General features: G+C 53.0%; 2 protein-coding genes across 7 annotated transcripts in view; one reads left to right on the top strand and one right to left on the bottom strand.

Moving 5' to 3' along the window:
- STKLD1 (serine/threonine kinase like domain containing 1) overlaps positions 1-3,874 on the bottom strand; it is a 28,978-nt gene extending 25,104 nt beyond the window's left edge. For 3 of the 5 annotated variants that reach the window (XM_054658477.2, XM_016961991.4, XM_001154124.8), the window contains exons 1-2: positions 3,654-3,874; positions 1,090-1,176 (exon numbers count right to left, since the gene is read on the bottom strand). In XM_054658477.2, coding sequence (XP_054514452.1) covers positions 1,090-1,176; positions 3,654-3,740 — 174 coding nt within the window. In that variant the 5' untranslated portion in view covers positions 3,741-3,874. Of the gene's footprint in view, positions 1-1,089; positions 1,177-3,216 lie in introns of all 5 variants that reach the window. The other 2 variants (XM_024345956.3, XM_063787462.1) reach the window with 2 other exon arrangements.
- A 114-nt stretch (positions 3,875-3,988) lies between these two features.
- SURF4 (surfeit 4) lies at positions 3,989-18,776 on the top strand. Of its 2 annotated transcripts, none has more exons than XM_003312374.6 (6): positions 3,989-4,289; positions 12,757-12,943; positions 13,527-13,603; positions 14,174-14,217; positions 15,186-15,372; positions 16,464-18,776. In XM_003312374.6, exons 1-6 carry the CDS (start codon positions 4,242-4,244, stop codon positions 16,728-16,730), a joined length of 810 nt encoding a protein of 269 aa, XP_003312422.1. In that variant the 5' UTR covers positions 3,989-4,241; the 3' UTR covers positions 16,731-18,776. The 2 variants fall into 2 exon arrangements, with proteins under 2 accessions (XP_003312422.1, XP_063643538.1); XM_063787468.1 differs by lacking the exon at positions 3,989-4,289 and adding an exon at positions 9,182-9,331 and having other exon boundaries at positions 12,659-12,943.
- The last annotated feature ends 74 nt before the right edge of the window (positions 18,777-18,850 follow it).

Here is an 18,850-nt window from a genome sequence, read left to right on the forward strand (position 1 = left end):
AATACAAAAAATTAGCCGGGCGTGGCAGCGTGTGCCTGTAGTCCCAGCTACTTGGGAGGCTGAGGCAGGAAAATTGCTTGAACCCAGGAGGCAGAGGTTGCAGTGAGCCGAGATCACGCCACTGCACTCTAGCCTTGGCAACAGAGCAAGACTCCATCTCCAAAAAAAAAAAAGCTCCTTAACTGCTCAGAGGGCAGTCAGCCACACTGCCCCAGTGGCTTGTGAGACAAGGGGGCCAACCCCACAGCCAGCCAGCAAGGGAGCAGGGCAGGGGCAAGGACTCCAGGCCCAGCCATACAGGGTGAGACTGCGGAGCTGTATGGACTGAGGCCTGGCCCAGTAGCAGCTGCTGACAAAGCTCCTCCCGCTGTATGGCCAGCCCTGAACCTGCTGGGTCCCTGCCACCACCACAGAGAGGAGGGCATGCTAGGGACTCTTGCAGCAGCTTTCTCACCCTAGTCCCTCTGTTGATCTGGACCTCCCTGTCTCGGACACACAAAGGGCTGTCTTCCTGCAGGCCTACACCTCCCCATGCCCTGCTAGCCCTGGTGAGGAGTGTGGTGGAAGGGCTCAGGGCCTGGTGTGTGACCTTAGCCCTGTGTGACCTTGAGCCAGTCCCCATCCTCTCTGGGCCTGGCTCCCTTTTGGTAAAACTGGTGACCCAGCACTGGGTAGCACGGTGTCCCCCAGTGAGGTGGCCTGAATTCAAATCCTCTTGGAAATTGTGTGACCTTGCCTAGTCTGGCGCTGCATTGAGCCTCACTGTCTTTGGCTATAAACAGGGTCATTGTTTCTGCTTTACAGGGTTGACGGGGGATGAAGTGAGTCGGTGCCTGGCATACAGCACGTGATGCGTAAATGGTGGGTGGTGGTGGTGTTGGAGTAAAAATTAGCATTGCTTCCCCATCAAGGTGACAGAGCTTCACGCACCCCCACATCTACCCCAACCAGATTAGTCTCCACAAGTGTCAGCAGTGAGGAATCCAGCTGCCGCATCAGGAAGCTTCTCCAACATGGGAAGAGCTTGTATTGGGGAAAATCACAGTCACAGAACCACCCGGCATGGGATGCACAGGCTTGGCCTCTTACCTGCTTTATCACATGCTTGACTTTGGTTTCCATTTCCTCCACCACCAGGTTCACCCCCAAGGCCCCAGGATTCAGCTGGTACAAAACCTACCAGCAAGGAAGAGAGAAGCTTTCAGGAAATGCACACAACTTTTCCCTTTCCAAAAGCCCAGCTCCAACTCCTTTTCTGGCCCTGCTAACTCCCCTGTCAGGCTGGCAGAGCAAGTGGCTCCACCCCATCTTGCAATAGAGGAAATGGCCCAAGGAGGGCAAGAAGCCTTTCAATGGCAGAACTCTGATCTCACCTATTTGGGGCCGATTCTGGAGCTCTTCTACAACCCTGTATCCCTCCCCCAACCTGCAATGAGGACCAGCTGGGCACTCAAGTGCAAGAACCTCCCAGAGAAAAAGGGCTTATTCACTCTCTATAGACCTCTGTGACCTCAACTTCCAGCATCCACCTCCCAACTGGTTTCCAACAAGAAAGTAACCAATCTTGTGACTGGTACAATCAGGAAGCCATTGTGTGCCTGGCATGGTGCCAAGCACTTCACAGCCACCCTTTGCAGTTGACACCATTGCTACCTCTGTGTTTACATTGGGGAAAACTGAGGCACAAGGAGCTAGGTCCTTGCCTGAGGCTATGTCACTAGAAAGCAGGACACTGCCTGGGGTAACTCTGGGGGTCTGACCTTAGAGCCTGTGATTTGAGCCAAATCTGGAGAGATGGCCACCAAGCCAGAACTCTGTGCAGAGACCAAGTGCTATGGGGCAGGGGGCTGGGCCGGGGATTGCTGGAGGCTGACATTCATCAGAGGATTGGGGGAGGGAGGGCAGGACCCAGAGGAGGAGATATGAGGATGGAAGCCTGAGCCTAGGGACTCTCGGAGCCCATAAAAGTCTTAGAAGTCTGTAATCCAGCCTTGTGAGCAGCCTGCTCATGACACTGGATATTCTAAGCCAGGGGTCCCCAACCTAGTCCGTGGCCTGTTAGGAACCAGGCTGCACAGCAGGAGGTGAGCAGCAGGCAGTGGAGCAAAGCTTCATCTGTATTTACAGCCGCTCCCCATGGCTCGCATTACCACCCAAGCTCCACCTCCTGTCAGCTCAGCAGCAGCATTAGATTCTCATGGGAGTGTGAACCCTATTGTGAACAGTGCATGTGAGGGATCCAGGTTGCATGCTCCTTATGAGAAACAAACGCCTGATGATCCGTCACTGTCTCCCATCATCCCGAGAGGATGGTCTAGTTGCAAGAAAACAAGCTCAGGGCTCCCACTGATTCTACATTATGGTGAGTTGTGTAATTATTTCATTATGTATTACAACATAATAATAGAAATGAACTGCACACTAAGTGTAATGTGCTTGAATCATCCCAAAACCATCCTCCCGCCTCCATCTGTGGAAAAATTGTCTTCCACAAAACCGGTCCCTTGTGCCAAAAAGGTTGGGGACTGCTATTTTTTTTTTTTTCTTTCTGAGACAGAGTTTTGCTCTTGTTGCCCAGGCTGGAGTCCAATGGCGCTATCTTGGCTCACCACAACCTCTGCCTCCTGGGTTCAAGCGATTCTCCAGCCTCAGCCTCCCGAGTAGCTGTGATTACAGGCATGCGCCACCACACCCGGCTAATTTTGTATTTTTAGTAGAGACAGTTTCTCCACGTTGGTCAGGCTGGTCTTGAACTCCCGACCTCAGGTGATCCGCCCGCCTTGGCCTCCCAAAGTGTTGGGGATTACAGGCGTGAGCCACCGAGCCCAGCCAGGGACTGCTGTTCTAAGCCACAGCGGGCTGAGGGCAGAGCTGGTGTGAGAGCGTTCAAGCTTAGGCAGCAAATTAAACAGTAAAATGGAGCCGTATCTCGAATCAAGTCTATTTTTTTTCCCAAAAGCAGGTATATACCTGAAACGTCTATTTTTTTTTAATCTGAAAAACAACTTTACTTTAAAAATTATCTGGCCACCAGAAGCTCATCTGCTTCACCTCTGGCAACGCCCTATAGTCCTCTCACACAAAGACAATTCTTCCAAAGTGACAAAAATCTAACCCGCAAACTGTTTCCAAGCGAATGCATTTTTCACAAATGCTGAATCTAACATTTAATAAAGTGTGTATATCATGTATAGAAGCATTTAATTAAACATTTACTTTTATTTTGCAGCTTTCCTTTTGTGTTTTGTGAATTTTTTAGGTCTCAAACATTTTCACAGACCCACGCTGCAGGGGTGTTTTTAGGGGACTGGGGGCTCCCAATTATGTACTCGGGCTGTTCCCGGGGGTCCTGCCTCGGTGGACCCAAGCGCACAGACCCCAGGCACGAAGGATAGAGGAGCTGCCCCACGCCCTCAAATACTCAGCCAGGGCTGGAGAATCCTTAGTCAATTCACAAAGGGGGAAACTGAGTGGCAAAGGGCACCCAGGAGGTCACCGTTGGAGGCCCCCCGGGTTCAACTTAGGAGCTGCAGGCCGACACTGGCCAGGGCGCGGGCCCCTCGCCGCCCTCGGTCGGAACCGCCGGCCGCAGCTCCAGGGTTGCGACCGTTACCCCACGGAGCCCCCGCCTCCCGGCAGGGAACACTTGGCACCTGGTACTTCTCCATGGGCTCTCCGGGGGACCCTGGGCCTCGCTCCCCCTGCGTGGGGCGCCTGCGATTGGACCCTGGCCCAAGCATGATCAGTAGCGACCGCGTACGGGCGAGCGTCCACCCCTGGCCCCACCCCGCGTGGGTCAGTGGGACCCGCGGGACCCTCCCCGCCCGAACGGCGCCCTCGAGGCACTCAGGCGTCCCTCCCGCGCGCTGGCCCCAGACCCCCCAGGTCCCCGCCCCCTTAAAAGGGACGCGTTCCGCCGGGCCGGGAGGGACCGCAGGGCCTGCGCGCGGCGGGCGGGGCCTCCAGCGTGAGAGGCGTGGCGTCGAGCGCGGCGGGCGTGGCTTCGAGCGGATGGGTCGGGAGGCTGGGGATGGCGCGTGGCCCCTTTAAGACGCGCCAGGGCGGGCCCGGGCGGCGCGCGGCCCCTTTAAGGCTTGGCCTACGTGGCAGCCGCTGGAGCCGCAGCCGACGCGGAGCGAGGCCGGCCGCCGGGCACTTCCTGTGGAGGCCGCAGCGGGTGCGGGCGCCGACGGGCGAGAGCCAGCGAGCGAGCGAGCCGAGCCGAGCCTCCCGCCGTCGCCATGGGCCAGAACGACCTGATGGGCACGGCCGAGGACTTCGCCGACCAGGTGCGGCCTGCGGGCTCCTCCCCCGGCCCCGGTCCCGACCCAGGCCGCCCGGGCTGCTCCGGAGTCGGCCTCCCAGCGCAGGGCGCCAGGCCCGGGCCGCCCCCTGACTCCTTGTTCCCACAGAGGGACCCCCCGCCTGGGCCCTATGTCCCGGCTGGACAGCCCCAAACCCGGCCTCCGGGCTCAGTCTCCTCTGCCCGCTGGGCCGCTCCCGGAGCCCGGGCCTCGGCGCCCTGCCTGGCTAGCCGCCCCCACCCTCCAGCCAGCCCGGGGCGCGGGCTGTGGGGGTTTCTTCCCGGGCCGGCGGCGCGAGTCCTGGCGTTGGGTCGGGTCTGAGGCTCGCGGGGAGCGCCTCGGCGTTTGGAGCTGCTGGGGGGGTCCCCGCACGTTTTTCCTCTCACTGGGGCTCCCGGAGGCGGGCTGGGAGCTCGGGGACGAACGGGGGCCGGGGGTCCTCCCAGAGGAAAGGGGGCGCGCTGGCGTGCGCCCCAGCTACAGGAAGCCACAGCACTTTCTCCTTTTCTCTTTCCCAGATGTGCTGGACTCTTGGGGTCCCTTTGACCCTGTCTGCTTGTCTCCCTCCCCGTTTGGACTCTGCCCTGGGCTGGATTGAGTGGGGACCTGTACACAGCCTGGGAGGAGGGGAAGCCTATCTCCCTGATAGTCTCCTTCCAGAAGTGTCCAGGTGGCATTCTGAGCAACAGGGAAGCCTTTGAAACAGGCGGTTGGGTAACTGTTGAGAGCATTCGGAAACTGGGTGGACAGGATCCGATCCTACAAAGTGAAGGGACACAACTCCCTTCCCTCTTTCTTGATTAAGCTTGACAAAACAAAAAAACAAAAACAAAAGGTGGTGGTGGTTACGCAGATTTATGCCTTTTACTTCTAAAAGAATCCCGTTATGTCGACAAATTAACAGCCTTATCCCCGCAGGGAGAGCCTTGTGTGGCCCACTTGCCGTTTTTTCCTCAGTTTACTTAATGTGTTCGTGTGGCTTTGCTAGAGTTTTAAGTAGTGATGGTTAAATTTTTAAATTTTTCTGGAGGTGGTAGTGAGTCATCAAACTCTGAGGCCTAGACTTATTGGAAGGCTTGTATATGTGTGGTTTAAAAAAAAAAGAAAAGCGTAAGTGACCGTTTTCTGATCAGCTATTGAGCTCTTCCGTTCCTCCTGGGGGGTGATCTCTTTCTAGTGTGACCTCACCGTCGGTTCTCATTGCAACACTTTCTGTGAGCCAATATTTTAAATTTGGGGGGAAAAGTAATCAACTTGACGAAGCATTTTTTTCCCTAAGATTCTGATTTTGTGCTTAAAGACACAATTTTGTTTATTTTTATTTATTTATTTTTTCTTTGAGATGGTGTTTTGACCTTGTTGCCCAGGCTGGAGTGCAATGGTGTGATCTCAGCACACCACAACCTCCAACTCCTGGGTTCAAGCGATTCTCCTGCCTCAGCCTCCCGAGTAGCTGGGATTACAGGCATGCACCGTCACACCCAGCTAATTTTGTTTTTTTTTTTTTTTTTTAGTAGAAACAGGGTTTCTCCATGTTGGTCAGGCTGGTCTCGAACTCCCGACCTCAGGTGGTCTGCCCACCTCGGCCTCCCAAAGTGCTGGGATTACAGGCGTGAGCCACGGCACCCAGCCTTTAAAGACACAATTTTAAAAACAATTCATATCAAAAGCTCTCAAGAACCAGGTAGACCTTTTAGGTTTGTCAGTTTTCATTGACATAATTTATAGTGACCCATTTATATTTCTCCAAGTCGCAACTCCCTAAGAAGATGGCTCCTCATAGCTGAGGGAAGGATGAGAGCTACATACACTCGCTGTTTGTCCTGGAAAACCTGGATTTGCAAGTGAATTTCATAACCAAATCTAGATCAAATGTCTCCAGTCAAGCTGCTGCCCACTAGCAAATGACAGACTCTCCTATTGACAAAAAAAAGTTCCCAGTGTCTTCACATACTATTTTCTTCTTTTTTTTTTTTTTTTTTTTTTTTTTTTTGAGACAGAATTTCGCTCAGGCTGGAGTGCAATGGTGCGATCTCGGCTCACTGCAACCCCCGCCTCCCGGATTCAAGCAATTCTCCTGCCTCAGCCTCCCGAAGTAGCTGGGATTACAGGCGCCTGCCACCACGCCCAGCTAATTTTTTTGTATTTTTAGTTGAGACGGGGTTTCCCCATGTTGGCCAGGCTGGTCTCGAACTCCCGACCTCAGGTGGTCCGCCTGCCTTAGCCTCCCAAAGTGCTGGGATTACAGGCGTGAGCCACCCTGCCCCGCCTTTTCTTCATGTTTTGTTATGTTTCTTTGGAGACAGAGTCTTACTTTGTCACCCAGGCTGGAGTGCAGTGGCGCAATCTCATCTCACTGCAACCTCCGCCTCCCGGGTTCAAGCTATCCTCCTGCCTCAGCCTCCTGAGTAGCTGAGATGACAGGCGCACGCCACCACGCCCCGCTAATTTTTGTGTTTTTAGTAGAGACAGCGTTTTGCCATGTTGTCATGTTGTCCAGGCTGGTCTCAAACACCCGACCTCAGGTGATCCGCCTTGGCCTCCTAAAGTTCTGGGATTACATGCCTGAGCCACCGCGCCCAGCCTTCATCATGTATTCTGTTATGTTTTAAATGAAAGAAGCAGTAGCTTGGAACTGGAAAGGCTCTTGAGGGGGCACAGAGTTGACCTCTCCCAGGTTACTGAGGGGAGGCCAAACCTGCTCAGGCTCCTAGACTTGCCTGTGACCAAGACCAAGAAAAGCCGGGTCTTGGTCCCCAGCGCCCCCAGCCCCTGGTGTTGCTCTTCTGGCACAAGTCAAGGGAAGAGCACTAGCGGGTAAAGGGGCTGCTCACATACAAAACCCAAGTGGGTTAGGACCATACCTGTAAGGCACCATATCTGTAAGGCAGTGCAGGCTGCCGCCGTCAGATGATCTCCTTAGAGTCCGTCTAGGTGGTGGCAGAGCATGGCTGCGGGAGCTTCCATGCCCTTTTGTGGGCAGCTTGGGAGGGCAGCTACTTGTACTCGCCCAAACCCCAATCAGACAGATGCAGGCAAGTAAACAGGGTTCGAAGTCAAAATATGGCTTCTTGTGGACAGAATCTGACCAAGCCCAGGTGGGGCTTTGTTTCTCTTTATCTACATAGTACTTAAAGCTGCCAGACCAGGCTTTTACATGAAAATGACCTAATTAGAAGCCGATAGAGGATTATCGTGGAAGTCACTGATCAGATAAAGTGACACATCCATTTTTTCACATCTTCAGAAAACAAGAGCAAAACTGAAGTGACAAGATTTGACCAGAAAGTGTGGGCTGCTGAAAGCAAGACCTAAGTAAGCTTAGTTTCCCAGGCCCAGTGTCTTCCAATATTATGACAATGACATTAAGTCTTTCACTGGGCCGGGTCCATGATAGACATTCCTTTTGTGAACTTCTTGACTGCAGGAGGTTGGCCAGAGCGTCTCCATCTTCAGATGGGCAGAGGGAGGTTGGCTAGCCGCACTGGCTTGTGGTGGCCTGGAGACTGAGTCCGCATCCTGTTACCCCAAAGGCTGGGTTCCTCACTGCTTGGTTGACTGTGATCTTTCCTTCTGGCCTGCAGAGGCTGGTCCACGGGGACGAGCAGTCTGGTTAGTTTCTGCTGGCAGGCTCCCCACAGTTGCATCTCTTGTCTCTCTGCCTCTGGCATCAAGCTCCTTGCTCTGGCAGCCAGGGACAGTGTACTCTTGCTCCCGGGAGCCATGCTCTGTAGAAACTGCTGAGACGTGCTCTATGCAGGAGCTGGGCATTTGGAAGCCATGGGAAGGGGCCAGAAACTAATGAACTCAGCAATCCAAACTAATGTCCATGCCTGCAGCTGCTCCTCATTGCCTATTAGACGCTCTGCAAAATGTAGCTTCTAAGCAGTTTATACCCATAAACAGCAATATTAGCACTTAATGGGTTCTGCCTGGTGGCTCATCACCAAGGTGACAGAAAAGCTGCATGGGGCCTTCCTCTCCAGTGTGACCTTCGGTGTTTTTAACCTGTCCTCAAGAGTGGCAGAGCTAGTCCTGGGCCCTAGGAGCTGGCCTTGGCCCTAGTTGAAGTGCTGGGGAAGCAAGGATAGGCCTGAGGACCCCTGAACCTGCAGGTGGCACAGGCACTGTGAGGCTCCCGATGAACACCGTGCTGGTGACTGGTGTGGCAAAGTCCTGGTGACAGTGGCAGGCTCTGTCATACCCTGCCCTATATCATGAAGGAGTGGGGAGAGAAGGCAAAGAGGAGCTGACTCATTTTTCTTTGCGCGATGATCTTAACGGGAGGTTAAAACTCACTCTTTAGGGGAGTGCGGGCGAGGAGCAGAGGAGGTTGTGGTTAGCGGGGCTCCTCCCAGAACATGGGGCCCAGTCGTTCTCAGTTACCTCTTTCCTATAGTTGGGATTTTGATCACACAGTTTTTTAGTAAAGCCAGGCCATCATCTCCCACACTGGGCTGGCGACATCTTTTCTGGCCCTGCAGTGTGCGGTGTGAACCTATAGAGCAGCATGGGAGCGGGGCTCGGGGAAGTTCTGGAGCTGCAGTGAGCCAGTGAGCTCGAGCCAGCTCTGACAGGCTGATGTGAGGGAAGCCGCTGGGCCGCAGGTGCTTGTTTCTAGGATGTGTGGGACCTGAGTTGGGCTTTGAACGAGGCAGCCCCAGTCCTTGGTGATCAAGGAAATCTGACCTGCCTTTTTCGTTGATGTTCTCATTCACCACGAATTTGCAAGCTGCTTTCCTCAATTTCTTTCTGTCCTGAGTGTGAAGAGAAAGTGGAGTTTTCTGTGTGGCGTGGGAGCTGCAGGTGGCTGTGACAGTGATCACTGGATGCCCAGGAAGTCATCTCAGGGTGGATATAATTAATTACATTTCTAAAATCCCCTTCAGTCGTCTAAAATAACCACCCCTTTGAGAGAAATCTCAGTCTTCCTGTTAAGCCCCTCAGATGCTGTCACTGCTTATGAACCATATCCTGCTTGATGGCGTGGTTCTCGGAGAGACTTAATGAGAAGCTTGGCCACAGAGGTGAGCTAACTGTCATCCTCCTCCTGCAGCCTGCCAGGTCAACAGCCACCTCTGGCTCTGCTGTCGCAGTTCTCTAATGGGGGGGAGGGGGACTGTCACAAGTTTTATGTGCTCGCCGTGTTTACACAGGTCACTTGTGTGCTGGCTACCAGCAATGGCCTTAGTGCCTGCAGTGTGGCTGCTCTTGTCTGTCCTGGGGTGCTGTGTGTCCTGCCTGTGTTGGGGGCTCTTCTCTGCTGTGCTGATGGGACACTGGCTCTGGGATGTGTTCTAGAGTGGCATGACATGGTTCCAGTGGCCAAGTTGAAGTAGTTGTGACCAACATGCATGTAGGAAATAAGGTTAATGTTGGGCCTTGTCTTTAAACGTGGCTTTTTCAGTGTTCAGTCCAAACAGATGCTCATTAAATGGTGGCCGGTTTAAAGGAGACTGCATCAGCCTGACTTCAGCCTTCAGTGTGGACCAGGCTTGCCTTTCAAAACCAGGACAGCCAAGCAGTAGGTGTGCTCAGTTCAGAAGGCAGTACCTAAATTTTTGCATATTTTTCCCCAAAGCCAAGAGCTGTGTCTGTTTCGTCACCATGTTTGCGCAGGGAAGGAGGTGTGAATTGCCTGTCCCACCTTCTCTCTCTTTTTTGCTCTTTAATCCTCTTGACCCAGACACTCAAATTAAGAGTCGCAGACTCATCAAAGAGACTTTTAAACACTGCCTCAATCTCATGGGCTGTGCACGTAGATGAGCATGTTAAATGCAGGTCCTGCAACTGGGGGAGGCTTAGACCGCAGCCCATGGCTGGGCTGGTTTGCTCATCTCAGGCCAGTGAGTGGCTCACAGCTCTCATTTTAGAAGCAAGTCAGAACACCTCTGGTGTCTGTCTTGGGTGTGGATTGCAGTCTACCTCTCTGCTGCTGTTGGGGTCCACGCCCCACACCCACGCCCCGCCCTGGGAGTCCCACCACGGCTCCGTCTCATCTCAGAGGTCTGGACAGCCTCCTGTTGAGCTCTTCCTTCCCAGTGGTTGCTTTTCCCCAGGTTCAGATGAGATAAAGGCTTGTGTCCTTGCTGGGGCTTCCCAGCTGGGCCACGATGTGAGGCCATTCCTTGAGAGCAGTGGCACATCGTGTGCCACGGTGGTGTGCTCTCTCTCTTCCATGGAATGTGGGTGATTACACTGTTGCTGGGCATTTAGAGAGCAACGGGGCCATGAGGCAGAACCTGGGGAGGGTGTGTGGCGTCACCTTTCCCACCACCCAGTGTGATGCAGGTTGCGTCACACTGTGCACATGGGCATCTTGTGCTGGTTCTCTGCATTGGCCCTAAAATTCACAGGGGAGTATTTGGGGCCTTTTTAAAAATAAAAAGTGAAACAAGGTCTTCCTCCTAGTAAAGTTGGAAAGCATCTTACCAACCATTAGTTCAGGTGGCCTCACTCTACTGTAGGATAGTAGAGCCACTCTCAAAAAAGTAACTGGGCGTGTCCAGGTCACACAGTGTGCTGGCTGGACGGTACCAGGGCAGGATGAGATCACAGGGCCTCAGAACCTCCACCTGCACTTCATCTCCCAAACCCACTTGGTGATTCTCTGGGTATCTGTCGGTCACTGTGATTTCTCCCATCACTTCCGTGGAGTCAAAGGCTGAGTAAATGTGTGCAGAACTGACACTGCAGGGCGCGGTGGGTTTGGGGAGAATGGCCACCTGGCTTTGTAATCTCTACCTCCGTTCTCTGCCACATGGGAGCCAATCTGCAGTGCTGACCTAGTCAGGGCCCCACCTGACAGGCTGGAGGGTGACCTGAACACCCAGGGGCGTGGTAACTGAGATGGGCAGCTTCAGCAGTGTCTAGGACTTTGAAGCAACTTTAAAAAATGCTGAAAAATAAGAAACACGCACATCTTTGTTCCAACAGTAGGTTTAGTCAGCCCTAGGAGGCCTGTGCAGCTGACGTTCGCTCGCCTCCCGTGGGGGTCAGCCTCTCGGGTGCTCTTTAGACTCTGGCTTCCCAACATGCGTTCGTGGATGGGTCCCCTGATCTTTCTCCGAAGGACTTGCTGTGTTACAGTATTTCTTTCACTTTATATCTCAGTTTTGCATGGCTGATAAGAGAAAAGTGCATGGGGTGAACCTGCGTGACATTTGTACCTGGCATCCGATAGTGCATGTTGGCTACCTAACCCAGCTGTCATAAATGACCTGACTCACAGCACAGCAGGAAGTCATAAATGTTTTCTTTCCCTTTGACATTTGACAGTGATTTCACACACTTGCGTTTCATTGCTGTTGAAACGGCTGTCCATCCCATTTGTTAGTGTGTTTTAATTTGCTCGAGATTATGCAGGCTTTGACAAAATCCCAGCGCTTTCTAGCCATTAGCGGTACCAGCTTCATGCTGCGCTGACAGTTGCTGCACACACAGTCCCCACGTCAGATCCTGAGCTTGCAGGGGAGAGCTCCATCGGGCCGGGAAGCGCCAGCCCTGGTTTGCAACAGCACACATGCGCTGTCCAGAGCCTGGGGCTTCCTCCTGCTGCTCTGGAGATTTTCGGATAACTGTAAACGTGATCTTACTATTCAGTCAACCATGTGGCCCTCTAGGCATGGCACCCTGGCTGTCACCTAAGCCAACCCTTGTTCTGTCAGGGTACTCTGGGCGTCACTGGGCAGGCTGGGAGGTCCAGGCCCTTGGCACCTCAGCCATGTGTGACCTGCAGGCTGGGGTCAAGTCTTGGCATTGCACCATCAGGTCTGCGAAGCCTAGGGGAACCCCTTCCCGCTGGGTTTAATATAGCCATTTGTAAGGTGAGGGGTTGGACCAGAGCAGCGGAGATGCCTGGCAAAGTGCAGTGGTGCCTCAGGAGGGAGGCTGCTGCTGGCATGTCGTGGGCAGACATGTCATGCGTCATAGCCTGCAGCACCCAGGATGACCCACGGCAAAGAGTGGCCTGGCCTCAGATGCCAGTAGTGCTGAGGTGCAGAAACGTTGGATAGATGACCTCTAAGTGCCTTTTCAGATGTCATTCTGTGATTCCAACTTGTAAATGCCTTTGACCGAAAAGAGCAGCTCTGTGTCTTGTGGCAGTGCCACCTTGGAAGACTGTAGTTGCCTGCCGAGGCACTGGGGGAAATCACGGTAGCAGAGTTTTAGGGCTGCTGCCCTATAGGATCTGCCCCAGAGGGCCTAACGTCAAGTCATGCATCTCCGGGACTGATCCTTGGATTGTTGCATGTGTCCAGACTCACAGGGTAGCGCTCAGGAGCAAGCGCTGAGAGCCCCCTAGTCTGCCCTGGGAAGGCACCGGGGCTGACAAGAGCTCTTGCCTTCCACAGCGTCTATTCCTCACACACCCCGCCCAAGGACGTGCCTGGCAGCGGCCTGGTGCTCCCTGCCGCAGCCACCTCATCCTTGGGTTTCTGTGGCCCTGCAGTTCCTCCGTGTCACAAAGCAGTACCTGCCCCACGTGGCGCGCCTCTGTCTGATCAGCACCTTCCTGGAGGACGGCATCCGTATGTGGTTCCAGTGGAGCGAGCAGCGCGACTACATCGACACCACCTGGAACTGCGGCTACCTGCTGGCCTCGTCCTTCGTCTTCCTCAACTTGCTGGGACAGCTGAGTGAGTGGCTCTGCGGGTGGTCAGGATTCACTGGGCGTCTTGTTCCATGATCGTTAGCAGTTGGGAGGCTGTGTGTGAACTCGGGGGTCTCCTGGACTGCTGTCCCCCCTCCATTCCCCTCTTCTCCAGCTCAGCTGTGCCAGGCCAGGAGTCCAGTTCTGCAAGCCTTGGTGGGGACGCTTAGTCTCTAGCCCTGAGCTCACTGCTTTAGTGCTTGCTAAGGAAATAGGACATGGTCCCTGTCAGGGACCCAAAGCAGGAGATGCTGGAGTCTGGCTGGCACTCCACAGTAGAGCGGTTAATTGCCTACCTCAGGTGGGTGGCTGACTTGGGAGCTGATTGTGGGAAACAGCCCATTCTTTATGACGGCAAGGGCTCCACTTTCTGGTGTTTGTGATAAGTCTAGTCAGCTTACCATGTGTGGTCCTTGCCTATCATTAATTCTTCCAGAAGTTGTCTTTTGCTTGGGTAGGTGGTTTGGCTGCCTCTGGACCTAAGGGCCAGGTGAGGTAGCAGTGTATCAAGACAGTGCTCCCCGCCGGCACCCACCCTCAGGCCCCCTAACCCTTGTCCTTCTCTCCAGCTGGCTGCGTCCTGGTGTTGAGCAGGAACTTCGTGCAGTACGCCTGCTTCGGGCTCTTTGGAATCATAGCTCTGCAGGTACACGGGCCGCGTGGTCGGGGCTCCCTTCTCTTTGCTCTGGTGGAGCAGAGCTTCTGAAAAGACATCCTTGAGGGTTCAGTGTCACTCCCCCTTCAGCCCCCTGCATGTCTCTGACTGCCTGGAGCTCCTTTCTCTTCTGGGGAAGTCGTGAGCCCAAGCAGGGCTGTAGAGGCAGGTCATTCGGTACTGGGCCATCTTTTGTCCCATTTCTATGATTACCGTGACAAGGGAAGTCTCGAGCTTGGCTGCAGCCAGGATGCTGTCTTGTTATCACGTTGCTTCATAAAGAAGAATACTTGGTTATTCAGAATGAAATGCTGGGAACAGAATATCTGAATCCACATCAGTGGTCTCAGAATCACTTTGTTCTCTGGAACATCATAGCACATTTCTTGAGAAATACAGAACCACATTTTTGAGCTTAGATCTGTCCTCGGTCTCCTACAATGGTTTTGTGTGTTTTAGACTCCAGCTGACATTGGAGAGACGGCCTAATGTATTATGAAGTCTGTGGAAATGCCTTTGGAAAGGCTGAGACTCAAGTATCTCTCTCTTCTTTCCCCTCAGACGATTGCCTACAGCATTTTATGGGACTTGAAGTTTTTGATGAGGTACGTGCATTCTGGTTGGTTTTAGTTGGTTTTAGTATACGCTCCTCCTACAGGTTGAGCATTGCAAATCCAAAGTCTGAAATGCTCCAAAATGGGAAAAATCTTGGGCACCAACATGACGCTTAAAGGAAGTGCTCATTGGAGCATTTCAGGTTTTGGATTTTCAGATTTGGGATGCTCAGCCAATAAGTATATAATGCAAATATACCAAAATCTGAAACACTTTGGGTCCTAAGCATTTCAGGTTAAGGATACTCAATCTGTATTTCTAAACTCAGTTAACTGTTGGTTTGAGTAGACTTCTCTGGGTCTAAACCAAGCTTGTCCAGCCTGTGGTCCACGGGGTGAACACGGCTCAACACAAACTCATAAACTTTCTTAAAACATTGAGAGTTTTTTTTGTGATTTTTAAGTTTTATTTTTTAGCTCATCAGCTATCATTAGCATTAGTGTATTTTATGTGTGGCCAAGACAGTTCTTCCAGGGTAGCCCAGGGAAGCCAAAAGATTGGACCCCCCTGTCTAAATTGTGCCTCTTAGAAACAGGTTCTGAAGAGGATGTTGCAGAGCCCCTAGAATAGTAGAGACTGAAGCCGTCTCTTCTGACCCTTATTTCACGGGTGTGGGGACTCAGGGTCTGAGTGGAGGACAGACCTGACCACGGGGACCCAGCTGGTCAACACTGAAGCTGTGACTAGGACTCGGTTGTGTGTGTGTTCAGGTAGCCTGTCACTGTCGAGTTGTAAAGATACCTCTGTCTCTTGAGCTATGTAAGGTTTTACATGGGTGTAACTCGAGTCTGAGGTCCTGTGTGCATGCCTGCCTGGTCCTGCTTGGCAGATAACTGGGTTTGGAGAAAGGGAAGTAAGGGCCTTCTTATACTGACAGCAAGGTCTCCCTGCACCTGGTCTCACAGACAGGCCAGATCCTGGTGAGGCTTAGCTTCCAGCCCACATATCTGTTCCTCAGGAACCTGGCCCTGGGAGGAGGCCTGTTGCTGCTCCTAGCAGAATCCCGTTCTGAAGGGAAGAGCATGTTTGCGGGCGTCCCCACCATGCGTGAGAGCTCCCCCAAACAGTACATGCAGCTCGGAGGCAGGGTCTTGCTGGTTCTGATGTTCATGACCCTCCTTCACTTTGACGCCAGCTTCTTTTCTGTAAGTATTCCTACTTGCCTGAACCGGTCTGGTTTCCTGTCCTTTAGAGAGAATGCTGTCCCTCCCCCATCCCCTCCCTGCTCACCCCTCCCTGGTTGGGTACTAACCACAGCCTGGGGGAGCTGCTCAAATGGAGCAAACTTTTTTTTTTTTTTTTTTTGAGACGGAGTCTTGCTCTGTCCCCCAGGCTGGAGTGCAGTGCGTGACCTCGGCTCACTGCAAGTTCCCCCTCCCGGGTTCACGCCATTCTCCTGCCTCAGCCTCCTGAGCAGCTGGGACTACAGGCGCCTGCCAACACGCCTGGCTAATTTTTTGTATTTTTAGTAGAGACAGGGTTTCACCGTGTTAGCCAGGATGGTCTCGATCTCCTGACCCCTCGTGATCTGCCTGTCTCAGCCTCCCAAAGTGCTGGGATTACAGGCGTGAGCCACCGTGCTCGGCGGCGCAAACTTTTTGATCCCATTGAAACAGACCAAAACATCGTCAATCTCTTGTGTGTCAAGCCTTCTTTCCAGCAAGTGAAGGCCAGAACCTCTGACCTTGGTGGAGTGTGCTTGGCCCTTGGTTGGCCAAGGCTCTCCACCCGGGCTCCCCTTACTCTTCTTTCTTTCCTCACTGTTCGTATCTTTCTCAAGTGATTCCTGTGTGTCAGGTGTCAGGGGCAGGCCTCCAGGAGCTTCCAGAGCACACCTCCGGAGCTGACTGAGAGCCCTGGCCGGGTAGTGTCCAGGAAGAGCAACTGGCGCCATGGAGAGAGGAGAGAGGATGTTTCTGGCCTGGATGGCTGGGTGGGCCAAGAAGCACTTGGGAATTTAGTTATGGATTAGAGATTCATCTTGGTAAATCACAGCCTGTTACTAGTTGGGAACTTCAGTCTTCCCCAAACCTTCCACATTTCAAAGCTGGTGCTTTATTGCCTCCTGCCTCCCCCCGGCTTTTATCTCCCTACTGGCACCAGCAGCCGTCTCAGCAGTAGCTACATCAGCCTGATGGATAGAGACTTCATGACATGCAGCAGCTGGAACTTTTGTTGATAAAGCATCTCTTTTCCTCACGTTTATTTTGAATTTCTTACGTTTCAACCTATGCAGATTGTCCAGAACATCGTGGGCACAGCTCTGATGATTTTAGTGGCCATTGGTTTTAAAACCAAGCTGGCTGCTTTGACTCTTGTTGTGTGGCTCTTTGCCATCAACGTATATTTCAACGCCTTCTGGACCATTCCAGTCTACAAGCCCATGCATGACTTCCTGAAATACGACTTCTTCCAGACCATGTCGGTGATCGGGGGCTTGCTCCTGGTGGTGGCCCTGGGCCCTGGGGGTGTCTCCATGGATGAGAAGAAGAAGGAGTGGTAACAGTCACAGATCCCTACCTGCCTGGCTAAGACCCGTGGCCGTCAAGGACTGGTTCGGGGTGGATTCAACAAAACTGCCAGCTTTTATGTATCCTCTTCCCTTCCCCTCCCTTGGTAAAGGCACAGATGTTTTGAGAACTTTATTTGCAGAGACACCTGAGAATCGATGGCTCAGTCTGCTCTGGAGCCACAGTCTGGCGTCTGACCCTTCAGTGCAGGCCAGCCTGGCAGCTGGAAGCCTCCCCCACGCCGAGGCTTTGGAGTGAACAGCCCGCTTGGCTGTGGCATCTCAGTCCTATTTGAGTTTTTTTGTGGGGGTACAGGAGGGGGCCTTCAAGCTGTACTGTGAGCAGACGCATTGGTATTATCATTCAAAGCAGTCTCCCTCTTATTTTTAAGTTTACATTTTTAGCGGAAACTACTAAATTATTTTGGGTGGTTCAGCCAAACCTCAAAACAGTTAATCTCCCTGGTTTAAAATCACACCAGTGGCTTTGATGTTGTTTCTGCCCCGCATTGTATTTTATAGGAATAGTGAAAACATTTAGGGACACCCAAAGAATGATGCAGTATTAAAGGGGTGGTGGAAGCTGCTGTTTATGATAAAAGTCATCGGTCAGAAAATCAGCTTGGATTGGTGCCAAGTGTTTTATTGGGTAACACCCTGGGAGTTTTAGTAGCTTGAGGCAAGGCGGAGGGGCAAGAAGTCCTTGGGGAAGCTGCTGGTCTGGGTGCTGCTGGCCTCCAAGCTGGCAGTGGGGAGGGCTAGTGAGACCGCACAGGGGTAGCCCCAGCAGCAGCACCCTGCAAGCCAGCCCGGCCAGCTGCTCCTCGGACCAGCTTGCGGAGCCGTAGCCGCTGTGGGCAGGGGGTGTGGCAGGAGCTCCCAGCACTGGAGACCCACGGACTCAACCCAGTTACCTCACATGGGGCCTTTTCTGAGCAAGGTCTCGAAAGCGCAGGCCACCCTGGCTGAGCAGCACCGCCCTTTCCCAGCTGCACTCGCCCTGTGGACAGCCCCGACACACCACTTTCCTGAGGCTGTCGCTCACTCAGATTGTCCATTTGCTATGCCAAATGCAGCCAAAATTCCTTTTTACAATTTGTGATGCCTTACCGATTTGATCTTAATCCTGTATTTAAAGTTTTCTAACACTGCCTTATACTGTGTTTCTCTTTTTGGGGGGACTTAACTGCTTGTTGCTCCCTGTCGTCTGCACCATAGTAAATGCCACAAGGGTGGTGGAACACCTCTCTGGCCCCTAGACCTATCTGGGGACAGGCTGGCTCAGCCTGTCTCCAGGGCTGCTGCGGACCAGCCCCGAGCCTGCCTCCCTCTTGGCCTCTCGTCCGTTGGCTCTGCAGGGCAGGGGTGAGGCAGGTTTCTGCTCATAAGTGCTTTTGGAAGTCACCTACCCTGAGGAGGGGGCACCTTTTTAACACAGCCGAGCTAGTCCCAACGCGTTTGCAAATCTTCCCCTGGTGGCCTACTTCCTTACCCCTGAATATTGGTAAGATCGAGCAATGGCATCAGGACATGGGTTCTCTTCTCCTGTGATCATTCAAGTGCTCACTGCATGAAGACTGGCTTGTCTCAGTGTTTCAACCTCACCAGGGCTGTCTCTTGGTCCACACCTCGCTCCCTGTTAGTGCCGTATGACAGCCCCCATCAAATGACCTTGGCCAAGTCACGGTTTCTCTGTGGTCAAGGTTGGTTGGCTGATGGGTGGAAAGTAGGGTGGACCAAAGGAGGCCACGTGAGCAGTCAGCACCAGTTCTGCACCAGCAGCGCCTCCGTCCTAGTGGGTGTTCCTGTTTCTCCTGGCCCTGGGTGGGCTAGGGCCTGATTCGGGAAGATGCCTTTGCAGGGAGGAGAGGATAAGTGGGATCTACCAATTGATTTTGGCAAAACAATTTCTAAGATTTTTTTGCTTTATGTGGGAAACAGATCTAAGTCTCATTTTATGCTGTATTTTATATCTTAGTTGTGTTTGAAAACGTTTTGATTTTTGGAAACACATCAAAATAAATAATGGCATTTGTTGTATGCAGTGTGATCCTATAGCGTTGCCCAGCCTGAATGGGGCTCCCCTCAGGATGCCAGTGAGCGAGGTTACTTCT

This window comes from Pan troglodytes, chromosome 11, assembly GCF_028858775.2.
Source record: "Pan troglodytes isolate AG18354 chromosome 11, NHGRI_mPanTro3-v2.0_pri, whole genome shotgun sequence".
Lineage (NCBI taxonomy): Eukaryota > Metazoa > Chordata > Mammalia > Primates > Hominidae > Pan > Pan troglodytes.

Excerpts from the sequence above, each read along its gene's own strand:
- SURF4 (XM_063787468.1), top strand. The coding sequence starts at position 9,286 with ATGGCGTGGTTCTCGGAGAGACTTAATGAGAAGCTTGGCCACAGAG. Across the intron at positions 13,604-14,173 it reads TTGGAATCATAGCTCTGCAG|ACGATTGCCTACAGCATTTT; the intron begins GTACACGGGCCG and ends CTTTCCCCTCAG. Across the intron at positions 15,373-16,463 it reads TTGACGCCAGCTTCTTTTCT|ATTGTCCAGAACATCGTGGG; the intron begins GTAAGTATTCCT and ends CAACCTATGCAG.